This window comes from Neophocaena asiaeorientalis, unplaced genomic scaffold (assembly GCF_003031525.2).
Source record: "Neophocaena asiaeorientalis asiaeorientalis breed wild unplaced genomic scaffold, Neophocaena_asiaeorientalis_V1.1 scaffold263, whole genome shotgun sequence".
Lineage (NCBI taxonomy): Eukaryota > Metazoa > Chordata > Mammalia > Artiodactyla > Phocoenidae > Neophocaena > Neophocaena asiaeorientalis.
In genome coordinates, this window is record NW_020175015.1 from 1,375,733 (window position 1) to 1,398,102 (window position 22,370).

At 38.8% G+C, this 22,370-nt stretch overlaps 1 protein-coding gene and 1 pseudogene across 4 annotated transcripts in view; one reads left to right on the forward strand and one right to left on the reverse strand.

Moving 5' to 3' along the window:
- The window catches only part of LOC112411080 (anaphase-promoting complex subunit 13 pseudogene), a 67,563-nt pseudogene extending 65,694 nt beyond the window's left edge, over positions 1–1,869 (reverse strand).
- Positions 1,870–1,952: 83 nt separating this feature from the next.
- Positions 1,953–22,370, forward strand: part of PGM2L1 (phosphoglucomutase 2 like 1) — a 90,587-nt gene continuing 70,169 nt past the window's right edge. For all 4 annotated transcript variants that reach the window (XR_003005562.1, XR_003005563.1, XM_024761961.1 and 1 more), the window contains exon 1: positions 1,953–2,357. Coding sequence is in view for 2 of the 4 variants with exons in the window: in XM_024761961.1 (XP_024617729.1) it covers positions 2,247–2,357 (111 nt within the window). In the remaining 2 variants the exon portion in view is untranslated. The remainder of the gene's footprint in view (positions 2,358–22,370) is intronic.

Genomic DNA, 22,370 nt, shown 5'->3' on the forward strand with positions numbered 1-22,370 from the left:
GCACGAACCCGTGTCCCCTGCATCGGCAGGCGGACTCTCAACCACTGCGCCACCAGGGAAGTCCCCAGGAATATATATTTTAAACAAACTCCTAGGGAGACCAATGGTCTATGGGTTTAAAATGCCCTCTACCTTTTTCTCTAGTTATTAATTTTTTATCCTTCAAAGCTCATTGCTGGTCCCTTCTGTCACTTGTTGCTCTTATCGACTATCTCACACTCTAAATCCTTAACAGTTGTCTGCAAAAAGCACTTGCTGTTTATCATGGGCTACCTTTTCTTGCATACATCCTGTCTGCCCAGACAGATTTTATTTCTTGAAATGAACAATTGCATACTTTCTTGTAGCCTCAGCCCCTGGCATAACGCTTAGCATAGAGTACATGTTTAATTAACGTTCATCGCAGACAATAATGCTGATGATAGTGAATGATGAATTTCTCTCCAGGACTCATGGCTATTTCCCAGGCCTTGTGTGATTAAAACAACCCGCTGACTCCATAAAGGAAACACCCAACTGATTAGCAAAAACTGTAATTCCCAACCACAGCACGTTATTTTTTAGGGATTGGTGCTACAATCCTTTTGTACCGTGGTAGTTGGGATTTTATTATGGTAAGTGGCATTTTTAAAGGAAAGAAAGTAATACTTTGAATTTATTGTCTTTTATCTGTGAACCTCAAAGCATTTTAAAGCCATTCATTAAGTTACTGTAGCCAAGGTGTAAATATTATTACACTCTCCTTGCAAAAATGCTGACCAGAGAAAGAGTTACAAGATACTCGATCAAAATCATGGAGCCATTGTAAGGCTACACCAAGAAACTCAGGAGCAGCTGCGTCTGACAGGTAAGCACTTCTCAGCATCTCCCACACCTAAAGTCGTGTGACTTGAAAGGTGAGCATTCTTGTAGAAGAGAGGAGGCCAAAATAAGGAGAAATTTAAGACTATTTCAATAATCTTTCTTCTTCCTCTGTATTCCTAGTGCCATTGATTTTGGCACTCTCTTATCCATTCTTACTTATGTTATGGTTAAATGCTGACACATCTTCTCTCTTTCACAACTTGATTTTTGTTTTTCCCCAGTCATCTTGTTCTTCCTGCCTCCCAGTCCACTGTAGCAGAAGAGCAAAAACAACTGCCATCTGAGATCTGAAATGAGGTTGGAACCCTTGTTCCATCACGAATTCCGCCTCTTTGAAAAAGTCCGTTCACTCAGAGGCAGTTTCCTCTTTGTGTGTAAAATGGGGATGGATCACGTCCATTTACTCTGTCACACGACGGTTGAAAAGACAAAACGCGATTCGTAAACTGTAAAGCACTTAATGGGTATCAGCTGTCCCCTTACTGTACCAGTCCTTGTTTAATTTAATTGAAGCCCAGAGCCACAAACCGCAGCGAACCTAACACGGACAGGGCGTGTCTGTAGGGAACAGCCTAGAGGTAGATCTTTTTTCCTTTGAGAAAACGCAGGGCGCGGAGCTGCCGGGAGTTGTAGTCTTTGCGGCGGCCTCCACATACCTCGAGGAAAGAAAAGAACTACAACTCCCGTGACGCCGTGCGGGGACAGCCCCGCGCACCCTCCCGCCGGCGGGCGCCCCAAGACCAAACGGGAGGGGGCCTACGCGCGCGACGGGGATTCACAAAGCGATCCCTGAGGCGGAGCGCGTTGTGGTGGCCGTAGCGGCTGATCCAGAAAATGAGACGCGTGGGAGTGTGTGGGGGTTGTAACAAGGATAAAACACGTGGAAAAAGGCAAATTAAAAAACAAAAAGGGCTGTGCCCTAATTCCTCACCACCCCGCGGGTCCTAACTTGCGCAGCTCGGGAGACGTCGGAAGCGCGCTTCCCGGCTCGCGCCTCGGGTCTCGGAAGCTTAAGTCAGCGGGGTTGGGAAGGGGCGGGGCCAGCGGCGCGGGGGGCGGGGCCTAGAGTGGCGAGTGCTGCGGCCGCGGCGGGGCCACGACCCAGACATCTAGGACTGTTGTTGTTCTCTTGCGGTGGGACCGCCTCAGTCTGGTCGCCCAGAGAGACCAGGAGCTGGTCTAGTTGGGAGTGGGGCGGCCGCGTCCCCTCTCTCTCCTGCTTCCCCAAAGCTGCGGCAGGAGCTGGCACAAACATCCTGCGGTTGGTCTCCGATGCCCTTCAGTGAGGAGGGGGCGTCGGGATCCTGGTGAGCGCACGTCAAGCCCCTCCAGCTACGTGTCTTTGCCGGCCCCCCAGGCCTGCACACCCAAGTCTGGCTGCCATGGCTGAAAACGCAGAGGGGGACCTGAACTCCAACCTACTCCACGCCCCCTATCACACCGGGGACCCTCAGCTAGACACGGCCATCGGGCAGTGGCTCCGTTGGGATAAGGTGGGTATCTCGTCAGCCCGGCATCCGCCCCCTGTCACTCCGGCGACCCTCAGCTACACACGGCCATTGGGAGTGGCTCCCTTGGGATAAGGTGGGTACCTGGTCAGCCCGACATCCGCCCCCTACCCAGTGTACGCCCTTTCCCGTCCCCACCCGGTGCTCGGCAGGCTGTGGGGGAGATGGCTCAGGCCATGCGGCAGCGGCTAGCGGAGCCGGGCGTTGCCACCCACCTATGCCTGGGCTGCCTCCCTGGGACCGTCTGAGCTGGGAAAGAACGCCTGTAGTCCCTTCCTTTTGCAGTGCGCGAAAGTGCAACCTCCCTTCCTCCCATCCTACCCCCCCTTCAAGTGTATGTCATCCCTCTTAATCCAAAAAATAATAATAATTATCATCGTAAGCTATACCCTTAATACATCTGTTTCCTTTCCCCTTTCTTCTCTCTTGACTTCCTTCTTGCAAATCTGAAAGTGGTTTTTTGCTCTGTTCTTGGACGCTATCTAACCGCTATCCTTTTTAGTTCTGTTCTGGTGTGTTTCCACCTTGCGTCGCTAGGTAGTCGCTGGTCTTTTATCGCTCCCTTGTATTCTCTAATATCACCTTTATGCTCTTGAGAAAGATAAGGGTTCTCTTTCTTTCTCTGGCCGGGAGTTATTTTATGGAAGTATCCTATTCCAAAAATCATGTTTTCCAGATTTCATGTGATGCTCCTGATACAGAATTGTTTTTGCTTTACCCATTCCTCCTCTATTCCGCCCCCACCCCTTCCAAATTGTTGCGATGATTTCATCTTGTGCAGGCATATAGGATGGATATGTGAGAGCTAAAATTAAAATGCAGTTATTTCACTTGTAAGAGGCCCTTGGCTCCAACAGAGGAAGATAATCCAGGCTTTTGCTTTGTTGAATGCATTAAATGAATTTGTTGAAATAGAGAAGTCAACATATTTTAAATGGAATTAATAATACTGAATTAAAGTATTAGTGTGGTAATATGTGAAATCATGTTATTCAATTTCCTAAAGGATTATTAGCTTTCTTAAAAAGTTTTTTTCACTTTGTTCAGTCATTCATGCATTCAGCAAAAAATATCCATTGAGCACTGGGTAGTGCTTCAGGACCTTTAAGGTCCAGCGTATGCTGGTGGTGAGGAAGCTAGAAAGGGTTCCTGCCCTCGAAAAGCCTTCAGTCAGCAGATGAGGAAGACCAACAAATAAGCAATTGTGAGTTATTTAGTATTACTTGATCATATGTATCTTGGACATTCTAATTCCTCCTGTGGAGTCTAAACAAGTGCGGCTCAAACTTTGCAGTGCTTACAGATCACCTGGAGATCTTAAAATGCAGGTTGTGATTTAGGACACCTGGGGTGGGGCCTGAGTTTCTGCCTCATAATGAGCTCCCAAGTGTTACCAATGCTGCTGGGCTGTGGACCACACTTTGAGTAGCAAGGCTCTAGAGTGTTCTGACTGAGATACTAGAGAGCTAACACCCTTCTTGTAGGATTTGACCATATATATAAAAAATATGTATGTATATACATATATATTTTTTCAATCAAGTGTGAAAAATCTGTGGTATCCCATTAATTATCATAAGGATGTGCAAAATGCAAATACCTTTAAATCCATTAGGTTATCTGGTGAGCTTATGCCACCCAACTCAAAAGCTATGTGACAGCAGGAGCTGAATAGCAAATTATTAGGTAGTGGAAAAACAATGATTGAAACCTAAAGCTGGCCTCCTTACATCCATAATTATTTTTATTCACATTTGGAAGTGAAACCACATTTTTCCCCTGCCTTTTTCATGCTCTCTCTCTTTTTCCTTTTGAGCTATTGATGTATTTTTGTATTTCATCTACTTATTAACAGTGTGGAAACTCAGAAAGAAAAGCTGAACTTTTTATTTATTAATTGCCTGCTGTGAATATAGTTCCTTGTTGTGAAAGGATACAAAAGAAGTGAAGATTCAGAGATTGCTCTTCTACTTTTGGTTCATTAGGGAGGAGGAAGCCTAATAGAAATAAAAGAGCTAAGGCTTAGCATACTGTGAAATGATATATACTACAAACTGACTGTATAAATATCTTCAGCAGGGATATCTAACTAAATTACAAGTGAAAGTTATCCTTATATGTTTAATATAGTTAATTGCTGTTGTTTAAAGCCATCTGCTGTCAGTAAATGGATGTGGTTGCACTTGTGTCTCCCTAAAGTGAAAGGAAGATTTATGAACTTCAAAGACACTTGTAGAATTCCAACACAATTTAATTTCCTAGTAACTATTATGTATGTCATAGCCTTTGGCCCTTCAACAATAGGAGTTTGTTTTTCATTGCCATGGGTGAAATCTTTTGTTCTCTTTAGGTGCCAGTTTTTTTTGTTTTTTTGCGGTATGTGGGCCTCTCACTGTTGTGGCCTCTCCCATTACGGAGCACAGGCTGCGGACGCGCAGGCTCGGCGGCCATGGCTCACGGGCCCAGCCACTCCGCGGCATGTGGGATCTTCCCGGACCGGGGCACGAACCCGTGTCCCCTGCATCGGCAGGCAGACTCTCAACCACTGTGCCACCAGGGAAGCCCTAGGTGCCAGTTTTGACTACACTTTTCCTAATGGGTCTGTTGATTTGATTTTTTTTAAAATATTACCTGAATGAATTAATATTTATTAATTGTCCATGCTATACCTAGATATTGTTGGGGTATACTAAAATGTAAAAAGACTATGAAATACATATACATGTAAAAAGATAATGCAAGGGTGGTATTGGTGGCAATTAAATGGTTTATAGGCAGTCAGTTTTTATAGTAGTTTAAAAGTAAGTGACCTGTGGACTGGGTAGTCAAGGAAGACAATAAGAAGATGGGATGCATCTAAAAAGAATGAGGAGAGCCTTCACTGTAAGTGGAAGAGAAATTAATTTATATTTAAAGTGCCCTCTACATACAAGGCACTGGCTGAAAATCTGTGGGAGACACAAAGATGAACTAGATATGGATTGTATCTTCAAAGAAAATAGAAGGGAAAATAAAACAAAAGCTCACAAATATAATACAGGGAGCAAGTAACAAGTGCCTTTAACAGATAAATAGATTTAAATAAGTTTAATAATTATTTAATAAAATAAAATTATTTAATAAAAATAATATTTACTTAATTTATCCCTCTCTTAATGAGAAAAATACTTTTAATTAGTAAGCAAAGGTGTATCTACTGTAGATGGATAGTGTAGGTAAGCTAGGCTATGATGTCCCAGGGCACTGAAATGTAGAGTGCAGAAATGTAAAATAATAGATCATGTGTGCATTACACATGGATGGCATATGTGGTCTTCCAGCACAGAGAAACTGAGTTTAATACCTGATTAATACCTATTTATTTTTTTTATAATGAAAAAAAGAACCTACCAAATGCCCTGATTCTTGATGACTCTGGTGAGGCACATAGTACTAAGACATAAATTGATCTAAAGGCAATTTGCTACTTGCCTAGGTCACCAGTATTGCTAGTTTTAGCCTTGGTGGGTGGTGTTCTTTGAAATCTCTTCATGAAAAAGGTGTTATCTGTGCTGAACCTTCAGGATTAATTAAAATTTAGACTTGTCAACATTGAGAGGAGGAATATTCCAAGTAGAGATAAAAACATTAATGTGTATACTTAGAATATTTGTTTCTGCTGTAGCTTAGGGTACATAGAGAGAAATTGTTGGAAAGGCATGTAGACCAGGTCAGAGAAACGCATTAGTATGTCGTTAGTGGCCTTGAATAAATAAAGGTGTATGTAAGTGTTAAAAAGAAATTAGTGCAACAAGACAGGGGAGGTCCCATGTACCCCTTCCTGTTCCTATGGAATGGCATTCTGTTGTGCCATTTAGTACAGTCCGGAATCTGACCCTTGGTTCCTATACCTTCAGACTAATTTGTTAGTCTGTCTTGTCTCAGGATGGACTCACCCGGCTCAAGGTTACAGAAACTGATGTCTGAATTCAGAATGCTGTTTTATTAATTTATGATACAGTTGTAATATAAATAGATTTGTCTCAGTCAAGCCATTTTCTAGATGCACCATAAGGGAAGTCAAAGAATCAGAATATTTTTAGTGATTGTGAAATCAAATCACGGGGAGTCAGATATATGGCATAAATGTTTAACAGCATTAACCTGTAATAAGTAAATGCATCAATCTCTATGATGGGACTGTCCTACCACTGGAATCCAACAAGTCTGTGGATCAAGGTGTTCCTCCTCCAGGCAATGCACAGATGACTCTTCTACAGTGCTCTCCCCTTCTATCTTTTAGAGCTGACTAAGGCCCTCAGTTCCTTCCTATGTCTTTCTTTCACAGCTTTCATACATTCTATCAAATTACAGACAAGTCTTGCTGGCCTAGACGCCAGGTTCTCTTTAACATGACAACTCTCTCCTGTTTTTGATATGCTGTAAATTTTAACTTTTTGAAAACAGTCTTATCAGAGATATTAAGCACTGGCCAAATTTGGGTGTGTGAATGTATGGGTGGGGAGTGGGACGGGACCCAGGGCAGAGCTGCTCAGCCAGATGTAGCAGCAACAGCTACATACATATTGAAAACAATATAGAGGCAGGAATTGGCTTGGCGTTTTGAGAAATATTGAGTAGAGTACTATGGTCTCAGAATGTAGGTCTATGTTGAGAAAGAGTAGAAGGTAAAGGTAAAGATAAGTTAGTTAGGTTAGGGTTATGAAATGCCTGAAAATAGAAATAAAAGACTTCATTCTAAAGTCAGTGATTTTCAAACATCTAGCAGTGAAAGTTTTTCAAGCAAAATATAGCCCAAATTGTTTTAAAAGTGGTGAATGAATTTCCTTTTAAATCATCATCATGCGATGGAAAACACACCCATGAAGCACCTCTACAAAGGTTGTCTAGTCCAGTTTCATTGTGCAGAGACCCAAAGAAGTTGTGGAAATTATCAGTTGTGGTGGGTAGAGCCTGGACCAGAGCTTGGATCTGCCACCTAGTTCAATCCAATTTTTACAATACTGGTCTATATTACATTTTTTGTTCACATTTTTCTAATACTTTACATAATTTGGCATTTAATCAATGAAGAGCACTTATCACCTTATTAATTTTGGAAAATATTAGTGCTTATTACTTGAATTTATTTGTGTAGTGTTTCAAACCTTGATGATCTGAATCATTTGATATTCACAGCAACCGTGTATGGTAGGCAGGCTAGGTAGTAGTTATCCCCATTTTTATAAGTAAAGAAATTTAGTTTCAGACAAGGAAAACGACTTGCTCAAGGACATATGGCTTTTAAGTGGTACACTTGGTACCAAACCTAGGATATCTGACCTTTACTCTAGTTTTCTTATCACTGTACTAGACTCTAACCTGAATATTTAGTAAATGTTAGTGACATAATAAACCAAGTTTCAAGGACCTCATTAAAACCATTTTACTGGGGCCTCCCTGGTGGCGCAGTGGTTGAGAGTCTGCCTGCCAATGCAGGGGACGCAGGTTCGTGCCCAACTTTTGTGAAAGCTGTGGTAGGCTGTAATATTCTGCAGAATAAATTGCCATGAAATATTTTTTAAAAGAGCTGAATTTGCTGCTCAACAGTTGCTTAGGTTTCCTTGGCAACAACATTCTCCCTCTGTCCAAGAGATTTAGTACATATAAATAAGGGTTTGGAGATACACACACACACACACACACACACACACATTTTTTTTCTTTCCAAATTTCTTACATTTGCTCTTCAGTTTCTACCATTTTATTTTTAATTTATTTTTAATTTATTTTTATTTCAAAGAAATAAGTGTTTATGATTTTTAAAAATTAGTACAAAGGTATTATAATAGAAAGTGGCGTTCCTAATTGCCTCTTCTCATCCTCAGTTTGCTCCTTAAAAACCATTTTTAACTGTTTGTCTTTAGTTATTCTCATGACTACCATCAAAAGACTAAATAATATGCTAGTACCACTATTCCTTGATTTGTTTTGGATATTATCTGTCAAATACATACTATGAAAAATGAGAGCTCACTCACACTGTTTTCCACCCTACCTAAACTTTTTTTTTTAAGATTTTTTTCTTTGATGTGGACCATTTTTAAAGTCTGTATTGAATTTGTTACAATATTGCTTCTGTTTTATGTTTTGGTGTTTTGGCCACAAGCCATGTGGGATCTTAGCTACCTAACCAGGGATCAAACCCGCACCCCCTGCGCTGGAAGGCGAAGTCTTAACCACTGGACTGCCAGGGAAGTCCCCACCCTGCCTAAATTTCATTATGCCATTAGTTTTAGTTATTCTTTTGAAAGCTTAAATAATGTAATCAGTGCTAACAAAGTCTCCAGAACAGTAAGCTTAGCTCACAAATACAGAGCTCCCAATTGGCCATTTTATTTCTGAAGAGATTGGCAGAAAACATACCTATGTATACAAAACCAGAGAAAACCCATACCAGCTTCCCAGAAAAATCTGTGGATATCAATGACTAACCAAGGATCAAGTTATGTAAAGAAAGCAAGCAGCATGAAAAATAAAAACAAAGCAATGGACCCAGAAAGGAACTGAGGTAAATAAGGGAACATAAGAACTTAAAATCTTAAAATTAAGTTTAAAAGGATAATTATTCCATCAAACAAGGAAAGATGCTATGAAAAAGGAAGAGGAAAGAAGAATGAGCTCTTGGGAGTTAAGGAAAAAAAAAAAAACTGTATCCCTCCACCCCCTGCCAAATGCAATAGAAAATATAAAAGCACAAGTTGAAGAAACCTATAGCAAAAGGAAATAGGAAATATGAGGGAAGCTGACATGAAGGAACTACCCCAGGAGTCCAGTGTAAAGAAATCCCAGCTGACAACTGTGTACTAGTTTGACATTGGGCTTCAAAGAAATGTGTCGTGAAAAAGAATGCAATGTCTATGCCATAAGTAATAAAAAGCTGGAAGATGTTAATGATAATGTTGAAGATGGCATGTTATTTCTGGCAACAGCAACATCAAAAAAAGAAAAGCAGTTATCCACAGATGGAAGAAAGGGAGGAAGGGGAGGAGGGAGGGACAGGAGGAAGGAAGGAAAACAGACCTGAATAAGCAAGTTATGGTTCAAAACTGAAGAAAACTAAAACAGGGCATGATTTTGAACAATTAATTGATGGAGCTTAAGGAAAAAAAAAATCCATTTGATCTCAATACCTTCAGAAGACACAAGGTGGGCCTGGTGAGAAGGAAATTTTATCCAAGCCCACTACTAGGGTCTGTAGTGAACAATATTTAGACGATCTTAACCTGGTACTTATTATTTTCAATGTTGAGGATCAATCTGAAGACAAAACAGAAAATTTTAATTTTTTATTGAGGTAAAAAACATAAAATTTACCATCTTAACCTTTTTTTTTTTTTTTGCGGTATGTGGGCCTCTCCCAGTTGTGGCCTCTCCCATTGCGGAGCACAGGCTTCCGGACGGGCCGGCTCAGCGGCCATGGCTCATGGGCCCAGCTGCTCCATGGCATGTGGGATCTTCCCGGACTGGGGCACAAACCTGTGTCCCCTGCATCGGCAGGCGGACTCTCAACCACTGCGCCACCAGGGAAGCCCTCATATTCACATTTTTATGAAACAGGTCTCCAGAACTTTTTAATCTTGCAAATCTGAAACTCTATACCCATTAAAGAAGTCCCCTTACCTCCCCTCTTTCCAGCCCCAGTATGAGATGTTAACAGCAGGGGAAACAGATTGGGTGGGAGGATTTATGGGAACTACCTGTATTATCTGTTCAATTTTCTGTAAACCTAAAACTGTTCTAAAAATTAAAGTCCGTGAATTTAAAAAGTACTTATACTTGAAAGGGAAAGGATTCTTATTTGAAAGCACTTTCTTTTTTCCCACCTGAAAATTTCAAAATAGGTAGACTGGCTACTTCTGCTTTTTATTTGGGGGTCTTCTTTGCCCTGTTTTTTCTTTCATAAAGGTTTTTTGTTTAGTTCCTTTAAGTTTTCTACAAGGCTATTAGAAGTCTATTTGGATATATCTTTAATCTGGAATTATTTTTTCCCCATCTGTTCCTTTCCTCCTCTTTGAAAAAGCTAATGAAAAGGAATTTATCTTTATTTGGTTCTTCCGAATTGTACTTATAAGATACATTAAATTAACCATAGAATGTAAATGTTATATTCCACTAGCTCGGATTTTCATGGTCCCTCCCCGGATAATCTAAATTTGATTTCTTTTATCTATCTTTTTGGAAAGACAGTATGTTTTGCTTATTTGGTTGTTTTTACCTATTTCATATTTCATATGTTTAGAAACACTTTTCCCCCAAATAAAAGGTTAGTTAGTAATTTAGTGTAGATTTTACTAAAGGAGTATTTTTTTCATAAGTCACTTACTCTCTACATTATTGCTAATTAGTACTGAGGCTGCTGCCCTCTGGTGTTGGGAGTTAATGGAGAAAATGATTAATGCTGGTGGAAAGAATAAACAGACAGGTAGTGTATCCAATCCTGCATGGGCTCTTTTACACCAAATAATTTAATAAGCACTATACCTTACCAACAAAACTATGAAAATGGTCTTACTGAATGCCCAAAAGAATATGAAAATTATAATGTAAATGAAAAATACTATGCTTCTCAGATACAAAGTCATCTTAACTTTCGGCTCACCAGACTTAACCTTGTTAGAAAATCTCTTCAGTGTAAGTGGTAGTTTTGTTTTGTGGTTTCTGCTTCAGAATTTTCTCATGTCATTTTCCCTCTGAAATATTTCATTATTCATGTAGGTAAAAACTATAAAAAAAACCTAAATGCCCACCAATAGGGGAAAGGATAAATAAATAAACTAGAACACTGCGACATTTGAAAAGAATACACATATCTACATGTATTGAGAGGACCGCCAAGATTTATTGAATGAAATGAGCAAGTTCCAGAGCATCGTGTACAATTTGATACCATATATGTAAAATAAAAAGATAAAGCAAAACTACATTTCTGTAAGTATGTAGATGTAGATAAAGGTCTGGAAAGATACATCACATACAGTATTGGCTCCCCTAAAAGAGGGGTCTGGGAATGATAATAGTCAAAGATCTCTGTAGCTTTATTTGTGTTATTAGTATTTTTTAAAACAGGAAAGTGTATTGATGTACTTATAATTAATAATTAAAAGTAAAAATTCAAACATGAACAAAGAACAATTAAGTGGTCAACTGTCTGGTACTGGTTTCTAAGAGCAATAGGAGTTCAAAGTCAGGAAGACTTTATGTAAGAAGTAGAATTTTAGCTGGGCCTTGAAGGTTAAGTAGGATAGGAATAGATGGTGGATATGGGGGCAGAAAATTTAGAGTGGGAGAAATAGAGTAATAAAATAGAATGAAACTGATCACGGAAATGAAACTGAACAGGGGACATGCAAGAACAATGAAGAGATTTTTTTTTTAATTGAGATATAGTTGATTTATAGTATTATATTAGTTTCAGGTGTGAAACAGTGATTCAAAATTTTTATAGATTATACTCCATTTAAAGTTATTATAAAACAGGGCTTCCCTGGTGGCGCAGTGGTTGAGAGTCCGCCTGCCGATGCAGGGGACACGGGTTCATGCCCCGGTCTGGGAAGAATTATTTTACACATAGTAGTTTGTACCTCTTAATCCCCTGCTTCTATTTTGTCCCTCCTCCCTTTTCTCTCCCCATAGTTTTTTCTCTATATCTGTGAGTCTGTTTCTGTTTTGTTATATTCATTAGTTTGTTTTATTTTTTTGTATTCCACATATAAGTGATTACATACAGTATTTGTCTTTCTCTGTCTGACTTATTTCACTAAGCACAATGCCCTCCAGGTCCATCCATGTTGTTGCAAATGGCAAAATTTCATTATTTTGGGGACTTTCCTTGTGCAGGAAAGTTAAGAATCTGCCTGCCAATGCAGGGAACATGCGTTCGAGCCCTGGTCTGGGACTATCCCACATGCTGCGGAGCAGCTAAGCCCATGCACCACAACTACTGAGCCTGTACTCTAGAGCCCACGAGCCACAACTACTGAGCCCACCTGCCACAACTACTGAAGCCTGCGCACCTAGAGCCCGTGCTCCGCAACTAGAGAAAGCCTGCGCTCAGCAACAAAGACCCAACGCAGCCATAAATAAATAAATAAATTTATTTTTAAAATTTCATCATTGTGTGTGTGTATTGCATCTTCTTTATCCATCCGTTGATGGACACTTGGGTTGCTTCCATAGCTTGGCTATTGTAAATAATTCTGCTATGAACATTGGGATGCATGTATCTTTTCGAATTAGTGTTTTCGTTTTTTTCAGACATCTACCCAGGAGTGGAATTGCGGGATCATATAGTAGCTCTTTTTTTTTTTTTTTTTTTTTTGAGGAACCTCCTTAATGTTTTCCCTAAGTGACCGTACCAATTTACATTCCCACTAGCAGTGTAGGAAGGTTCCCTTTTCTCCATACCCTATCCAGCATTTATTGTTTGTGGACTTTTAAATGATGGCCATTCTGACCAATGTGAGATGATACCTGATTGTAGTTTGGGGTTGCATTTCTCTAATAATTAGCAATGTTGAGTATCTCTTCATGTGCCTGTTGGTCATCTGTATGTTTTCTTTTTTTTCTAATTCATAATTTTTATCTGCATTGGGTCTTCATTGTTGTGCGTGGGCTTTCTCTAGTTGGGGTGAGCAGGGGCTACTCTTCGTTGTGGTGCACGGGCTTCTCATTGTGGTAGCTTCTCTCATTGTGGAGCACGGGCTCTAGGTGTGCTGCCTCCAGTAGTTGTGGCACGCAGGCTCAGTAGTTGTGGCACGCAGGCTCAGTAGTTGTGGCTTGCGGGCTGTAGAGCGCAGGCTCAGTAGTTGCGGCGCCCAGGCTTAGTGGCTCCACAGCATGTGGATCTTCCCTGACTAGGGTTCGAACCCATGTTCCCTGCATTGGCAGGCAGATTCTTAACCACTGCACCACCAGGGAAGTCCCTGTATGTTTTCTTTGGAAAAATAACTATTCAGGTTTTCTGCCCATTTTTTTAATGGGTTTTGTTTTTTTTATATTGAGTTGTATGAGCTGATTATATATTTGGGATATTAACCCCTTAATGGTCATATCATTTGCAAATATTTTCTCTCATTCAGTAGGTTGTTTTTTCATTTTGTTGATGGCTTCCTTTGCTGTGCAAAAGCTTTTAAGTTTAATTAGGTCCCACTTGTTTATTTTTGCTTTTGTTTCCTTTGCCATAAGAGACAGATCCAAAAAAATATTGCTACGATTATGTCAGAGAGTGTTTTGTGTTTTCTTCTAGGAGTTTTATGGTTTCCAGTCTTACATTTAGGTCTGTAGTCCATTTTAGCTTATTTTTGTATATGGTGTAAGGAAATGTTCTAATTTCATTCTTTTACATGTAGCTTTCCAGTTTTCCCAGCACACTGATTGAATAGACTGTCCTTTCCCCATTGTATATTCTTGCCTTCTTTTTCATAGATTAACTGACCATATATGAAGAGATTTTTTAAAAACTCAGAGCACATGTGTTAGACTCTTGTGGCGATTAAGAATAGGTGAAGGAAAACTAGTATTTATTGAATGCCAATATGCCAAACATGGTACTAGATGTTTTCATATAAAAAGTCTTTTTAAATCCTTCCAAAGATTGTATGAAGTAGTAATTACCTTTTTTTTTAACCTACACACAAACTCAGAGAAATGGAGAGAGTATTTGAATCTAAAAAGGTTTTAAACGCCTCTGCCCTTTGAGATCTGATCCCACCCTTTCTAACCTTTACATTTGATATAATCAGAATGGGACTTTATTGTTGGTTCTTGGTTGATTAACCTGGCTGCAGTATGTAATCAGGATGAGATAGTTTAGAGTAGCAGAGGGTAGCTTGGAGACTCTTCTAGAAATATAGATATAAAAGTTTTATATTAGGATGCTCATAGAATCTTATAAGAAACTTAAGGAAGAAATAATGAGACTTATTAATAAATTGATTTCTGTCTTTTTTAAAAACACAGAGAATGGTAAACAGTTCCCATTTTGTTAAATCACAGCATTTTGCTAACTTTGAATCAGCTCTCCTTTTTAAAGAAATAAATTATAAAATCAGTTTAAATTTCTGTGTCTACTTCCCTGATCCCATTCTCCTCTCTTCCTCCTTTCCCCAAAGTAACTAAGGCATATTTAGGACTACTAGGATTTTGTCTAAATTTCCTGTTTCTTTAAAAAATAGTTTTGTTTTTCTTTTCTCTTTTTTAAAATTATTTATTTATTTATTTGCTTACTTATTTATTTATTTTGGCTGCACAGGGTCTTAGTTGCAGCATGCAGGCTCTTAGTTTGCAGCATGCAGACTTCTTAGTTGCGGCATGTGGACTCTTAGTTGAGGCATGCAGACTCTTAGTTGCGGCATGCAGACTCTTATTTGCAGCATGCATGCGGGATCTAGTTCCCCAACAAGGGATCAAACCTGGGCCCCCTGCACTGGGAGCTCGGAGTCTTACCCACTGGACCACCAGGGAAGTCCCTGTTTTTCAATTAAATAAAGATAACCCTGGAGGTTAAACAGCTTTAAAAAAAAAATCCTTAGTCAAAACTATTTCAATGCCTGAAAACACTCAAATCAAAATTGAAGTATTACATTTCTTATAATATATGCTTAGTATATAACTTTTGAAAATATGGATACTATTAACTTATCCCTAAATAGTACACTGTAAGATTTTGAGAAGCTATAGTTCTTTAAAAAGAAAAGTCAGCAATAACATATGTCAAGTACAGCCTAAGATGTTCTCTAAATAGAAATGTCACATTTTACAAAGATAGTAATCAATTGTATTTGTGGTTTCTGTAAAATTAGATTCATACTTACATAAAATAAATGACTTAAACATCCTCTCCTCCAAATATCAAGGAACTTTTACATAATTATGAAGGAAAACTTAACAGTAGAAGAGTTGACATTATATCACAACTCACACTGACATGAATTTATTTTTTGTAATTTGCATATCCTTTTTTAAAACTCTGTTTTATAAAGCCACTGAGAATTCAAGCATTTTTCAAGTATTGTATTCTTTTTCTTTTTTGGGGGGGTGTGGGGGGGCGTGCTGCGTGGCATGTGGGATCCTAGTTCCCCCACCAGGGATCAAACCTGTGCCGCCTGCATGCATAGGAAGCGCAGAGTCCTAACCACTGGACCACCAGGGAAGCCCCCCAAGTATTGTATTTTTAACATTAAATTACATTTTCCATATGTTTCATAAAGGGAAAGGAAAAAACCATCCAATATTGTCATTAATTCATGCTTTATAAGGTAAAACACTATGCATCTGTACTTATCCATTTTCCTCTGCTCCAACATCAGTTTTAGAGATTTTCTATATACTTTTAAAAAAATCAGGCTTATTGAAGTATAATTTACATTTACGTAATTGACAGTAAATTTCATCCATTTAAGTGTTCAATTTAAAGAGTTTTGACAAGTGTAAATAGTTGCATAACCAACACCACAATCAAGATATAGAGCATTTCTATCCTGCAGAAAGTTGCCTTATGTCCTTTTGTAGTGAATCCCATCACTCCAGCCCCTGGCAACCACTGATCTAATTTAAGTCCAGTAGTTGTTTTTAATTGGAATGTAATTCACATAACATAAAATTATAAAATTCACCACTTTAAAAGTATCTAATTCAAGGGGTTCTAGTATATTCAAAAAATTATGCAATCATGGGCTTCCCTGGTGGCGCAGTGGTTGAGAGTCCGCCTGCCGATGCAGGGGACACGGGTTCATGCCCTGGGCCAGGAGGATCCCACATGCCACGGAGCGGCTGGGCCCGTGAGCCATGGCCGCTGAGCCTGCGCGTCCAGAGCCTGTGCTCTGCAACGGGAGAGGCCACAACAGTGAGAGGCCCGCGTACAGCAAAAAAAAAAAATAGTTATGCAATCACCACTAATTTCAGAACATTTTAATCACCTTAAAAAGAAACTCTATACCCATAATTAATAGTCACTCCTTTCTCCTCCTAACTCCTGACAACCACTAATCTGCTTTCTGTCTCCATGGATTTGCCTGTTCTGCACCTATTATATAAATGGAACCACACAATATATGGTCTTTTATGTCCCTGTTCTTTCAACTTGGCATGTTTTCAGTTTTCATCTGTGTTGTAGCATAAATCAGTAATTATAGCTCATTAGCCATTTGTGCATCTTCTTTAGCAAAATGTCTGCTTAAATCCTTTGTCCAATTTTTTGGGGGGTGGTTTTTTATCGTCGAGTCATCATATTTCTCCACTGTTCCAATAGTTTGCCTTACAGAAATCATACAGTATATAGACTTTTTGGGTTTAGCTTCCTTCACTTAACAATGCTTGTGAGATTTATTCATTTTGTTGTCCATATTGGTAGTTTATTCCTTTTTATTGCTGAGTAGGATTCCATTGTATGGATGTACAACAATTTGTTTATTCATTCACCAATTGAGAAACATCGGGTTTCAACTATTCTGAATAAATCTGCCATTAAAATTCATGTACAGGTCATAGTGTGAACATGTTTCATTTCTCTTGGGTAGATACCTAGGAACGGAATTACTATTCAGAATTTACTGAGAAATTTTAAAATAATTATTGGGTATTGAATTTGTGTCAAATGCTTTTATTGCATCTACTGAGAAGATCATGTTTTTTTTTTAATTAAAACTTTATTTTTTAAGCAGTTTTAGGTTCACAGCACAATTGAAGTGAAAGTACAGAGGTTTCTCATACTCCCCCTGCCCTTACTCATGCACAGCCTCCCTCATTATCAGCATCCACCACCAGTGTGGTACACTTGTTAGAACTGATAAACCTACATTGACACATATTAATCACCCAAAGTCCATCATTTATATTATGTTGTTGGGCTGCACCCCGCAGACCTGCAAGCCTTATACTTGCCCAGCCTCAAGACCGAAGAAAGAGCCCAGAGTCAGCAACAGAGACATCAGTGATTTAATGGACATGGGGATCTTACATGTCTGAAGCAAGGTCCTGGAGAAACACCTCGCCATGTGTGAGAGATGGCAGGCAGGACATGGCAGTTGTCTTTGCTGTTGTGGAAGGGAGGGGGCAATTTACCAGTTATAGAGGGAATTGATGTCAGGTTGGCTCTTCAGTTACCAGGGAAACCAGCAGAGTAGCATGCTCCTCACTGCCCCTTTGTTAAGCTATCATAGCCGAGATGTTCTAATCTGAAGATTAGAACAATCACTAGCTGGGGCTGGGGGCAAGTATGTCTCTATGATTAGGAGGGAAGGTTAGTCATGTGAGTATGGTGTAGGTGAAGCAGCCACTGGTCGAATAGGAGATGTTCAGAGAGCAAGAGAACAGCCATCTTGGGTGGCCTGGTCATACATATGTTTTAATCTTGGTTTACATTCTGTGGGTTTGGACATATGTGTAATGACATGTATCTACCATTATATTGTCATACAGAATAATTTCACTACCCTAAAATTCTTCTATGTTCCACCTATTCATCCCTTCCTCAACCCTCAACCCCTGGAAACCACTGATCTTTTTACTATCTCTGTACTTTTGCCTTTTACAGAATGTCATATAGCTGGACTCATACAGTATGTAGCCTTTTCATATTGGCTTCTTTAACTTAGTAATATGCATTTAAGTTTCCTCCATGTCTTTTCATGGCTTGGGATCTCATTTCTTTTTATCACTAAATAATAGTCCATTGTCTGGGTGTACCATAGCATTAAACAATTTTTTTACTTTGAGGTATAATGAATTACATTGATTTTTAGATGTTGATTCAACTGACATTCCTCAGAAAAATACCACTTGTTATTCTTTTTATATATTTTGGTAAGAATCGTTTTATATATCTGTTAGATTTTTATAATTAGGATTATGCTGGCCTTGTAAAATTAGTTGAAGTGTTCCCTGCTCTATTTTCTGAAAGAGTTTTTGTATGATGGTATTTATTTCTTTAAATGTTTGATAGAATTTGCCACCCAAACCATCTGGGCCTGAAGTTTTCTTCATGGAAAGCTTTTTGAGAACAAGTACAATCTCTGTAACAGATAAAGAATTTTGGGGATTTTGTTTCATTAGTTTCAATTTTGGAAAATTAACTTTTCTCAGTCTATTGAGAGTTAATATTATACCACTCCTTGTAAATTCTTGCAACAATGTTGGCCCATGTTTTATCATCAATACCACCTCCATCCTTTATCATTTGTATCACTTTTTATAAAAGTGTTTTAATTTTTGCTTTAATCAGTCCTATGCATTTTAAACATAAAGAAGGAAAAATAGTCTTTTTATATTTATCCAGCTGTCTACTATATCCAGTGCTCTTCTTTCTTTCCTAAAAATTCAAGTTTCCAAGTGGTATCACTTCCCTTCAACTTGAAGAATTTCCTTTAGCATTTACTGTAATACAGATTCACTGGCAATGAATTCTCTTAGTTTTCTTTATACATATGTTAGATTTCTTGGTATTGTCTTTTAGATCTCAGAGGCTCTGTTAAATTTATTTTTAACCTTTTTCTCTCTGTATTTCAGAATAGATCATGTCTATTGATCTGTCTTCTAGTTCATGGACCCTTTTCTCTTTCATCTTCATTCTGCTATTAAGACCATTTAGTGAATTTCTGATCTCAGATATTGTATTTTTCAGTTCAAAAATTTCCATCTGGTTCTTTTGTATAGTTTCTGTTTCTTTTCTGAGATGTCTCATCTTTTCCTCCATTGCAAGAACATTTTTCTTTAAGTCACTGATAATAGCTGTGTTAAAATCCTTGTCTGCTAATTCTAACCTCTGGGTATCTTAGAGTTGATCACCACTAATTATCTTTGCTCTTGAGAATGGGTCACATTTCTCTAGTTCTTCATTTGTCTAGTAATTATGGATTGCATCGTGGACATTATGAGTGTTATATTATGGAGAGCCTGGAATCCATTATTCCTCAAGAGAGTGTTTATTTTGTTTATTTTAGCATGTAATTAACTTGGTTCAACTCAAACTGCAAACTGTTTCCTGGAAGGCTGCTCAAATCTCAGTTTCTTCTTTTATCCTTAGCTGATGTCTGTCCCACACATATAGTACAGGAGTCAGCTAGAGTTTTGGACAGAGTTTATGCACAGAATGTGGGGTTCTTCTTCTCTAACTCTCTCCTTTCTGGACATATACTCCAGTGGCTGTGGTTACCCTGAATTTTGTGCTTGGTTCTTCAGGCCACAAGGACCGTGGGATTTCCATTGGTGTTTCAGCCACTGTTCAGGGCTCTGACTACTGTCTGCTCTCAAAAGCCATAAAAACAGGAAATATCCCATGCTGGTTCCTTCTCCCAAGTGTTAACTCCCTTTTAGTATCAAATCTGCATTTGTTCACTCTCCAGGACCTTAAGGTCTTTGTTGATTTTGGTTTTCTTTCTTTTTTTTCAAATTTGGTCTAGAGGTTATAGTTGTTACCTGTGGGAAGGTCAGATATGGTTGGAGTTTACTTGGCTATACAGGGAACAGGTGGTACATGATATTTTTTTGCGCCATTTAAAATTATTTCTTTTTCTGTTTGCTGGTACAGAGAAATGCAATTGACTTTTGTATATTGACCTCGTATCCAAAAACTCTACTATATTCTAACATTAATTCTAAAAATTATTTACTCTTTTAGATTTTTTTAATGTGTTCAGTCATTTCATCTGCAAATTATGAGAGTTTTGTGTCTTTTTTTTCAATTCTTGTACTTTTTATCTCTTTTTCTTTTGGCTAGGACTGTAGGATTAGTTCCTTTCTATTCCTCATGTGCTAAAAGTTGAAAGTTTAAACACTTTTACTTATATGTATTTTAGGTTGAGTTCCCTAGAAGCAAAGATAGGAATTTCTGTGCAAATGATTTATAAAAGGAATGCTCTCAGGAGAAACCTGTAAAGGAGTGAGGGAATCAAGTTAGGGAAAGGAAAGAACTAAGCAATGATATAGTTTCAGGTGAAGTTTAATCTCAGCTCGATTCTATGCTCTCTGGAGTATTAATTGCATAACAGAGTTATACTCCTGCAGCAGACAGTCATTGGCTATTGGCTGTAGGGGAAAGGTGTGTGTAACCCTCAGGTCCTCTGCATAAGATACCTTTGATCGTCCCAAGGCAGTTCTCCAGAGAAGGTTGCATGTGTGAACTCATAGCAATAGTACCTATAGCAGCTAGAGAGGGACACAACCATCCAGTTAAAACGATCTCTGGAGGATCTTAACAGGATCTTAGCACACGCATCCTGAGTTTGTATATATTCCTTGTTTGCTAAGGTTTTATCATATGTAATAAATGTTTAACTTTATCAGTTACTTTATCTGTTCAGATTGTCATTTGATTTTTTTTTAAACCTGTCAATGTTGTGGATAACCTTGACTGATTTTCAAATATTACACCAACGTTATATTCTGGTGTAAATTCACCTTTGTCATGATTTATTATCCTTTTTATATATTGCTGGATTTGATTTGATAAATTTTATTTAGGATTTTTGCACCTGTGTTCATTAGTGAGGTCGGACTATGATTTTTCTTTCTTATGATATCTTTGGTTGTTATATCAAGGTTAAGCTAAACAGAGGAAAAGAGTTGATGGGTGTCCCCTCTTCTTATCTTCCCTGGAAGAGTTCTTTTAAGATTTGAATGATTTATTTCTTAAATATACTTTCAACTTGCCATTAAAGTCAGCTGGGGCTGGAGCTGTCTTTGCAGGAACATTTTATTATTTAATCTCTTTCACGTTTATGATTCTAATAGGTTTTTTTTTCCTTGAGTAAAATTGTCCATTTTGTCTAAATTTTCAAATTTATTGGTACAAAATTGCTCTTAATATCTTTTTATCATTTTAATATCTGTGGTATCTCTAGCACTGACCTGTTTTTCTTTCATGATGTTATTTATTTGTGCCTTCTCTTTTTTCTTTCAGAACAAATTTTTTGCTTTGTATATACTCTTTTGTTTATTCATTTAAAAATTTTTTTTTAATTTTTAAATATTTTCTTGGCTGCGCTGCACGGCATGTGGGATCTTAGTTCCCTGACCAGGGATCAAACCCGCACCCCTTGCATTGGAAGTACAGAGTCTTAACCACTGGACTGCCAGGGAAGTCCCTGTATATACTCTCTTTCAATGCTTCTTTTTTTTTTTGCGGTACGCGGGCCTCTAACTGTTATGGCCTCTCCCATTGCGGAGCACAGGCTCCAGACGCGCAGGCTCAGTGGCCATGGCTCACGGGCCCAGCCGCTCCGCGGCATGTGGGATCCTCCCAGACTGGGGCACGAACCCATGTCTGCTGCATCGGCAGGCAGACTTTCTACCACTGCGCCTCCAGGGAAGCCCCTGATGTTTATTTTCTAGTTCATTAATTTATGCTCTTCTAGTTTAGGGGGTTTTGTTCATTGTCAATTTTATTATTCATTTCATTCTTTTTTCTTTTATTAGTGGTAAGAACACTTAATATGAGATCTACCCTCTTAACATATTTTTAAGTACACTATATAGTATTGTTAACTATAGACACAGTGTTGTACAGCGGATCTCTGGAATTTATTCATTTTGCATAACTGAAACTTTATACCCTTCGAACGGCAACAACCTATTTTCTTCTCCCCCCAGCCCCTGGCAACCATCATTCTACTCTGTTTCTATGAGTTTAACTAATTTATATACCTCATATAAGTGGAACTATGCAGTATTTGTCCTTCTGTGACTGGCTTATTTCACTTAGCATAATGTCCTCTTGGTCCTTCCATTGTTCATATCATTCTTTTTTTTTTTCTTTTTTTAATTAATTTATTTTTTTGACTGCGTTGGGTCTTCATTACTGTGCACAGGCTTTCTCTAGTTGCAGCCAGTGGGGGCTACTCTTCATTGCGGTGTACAAGCTTCTCATTGCGGCGGCTTCTGCGGAGCATGGGCTCTAGGTACGTGGGCTTCAGTATTTGCAGCACATGGGCTCAGTAGTTGTGGCTCACGGGCTCTAGAGCG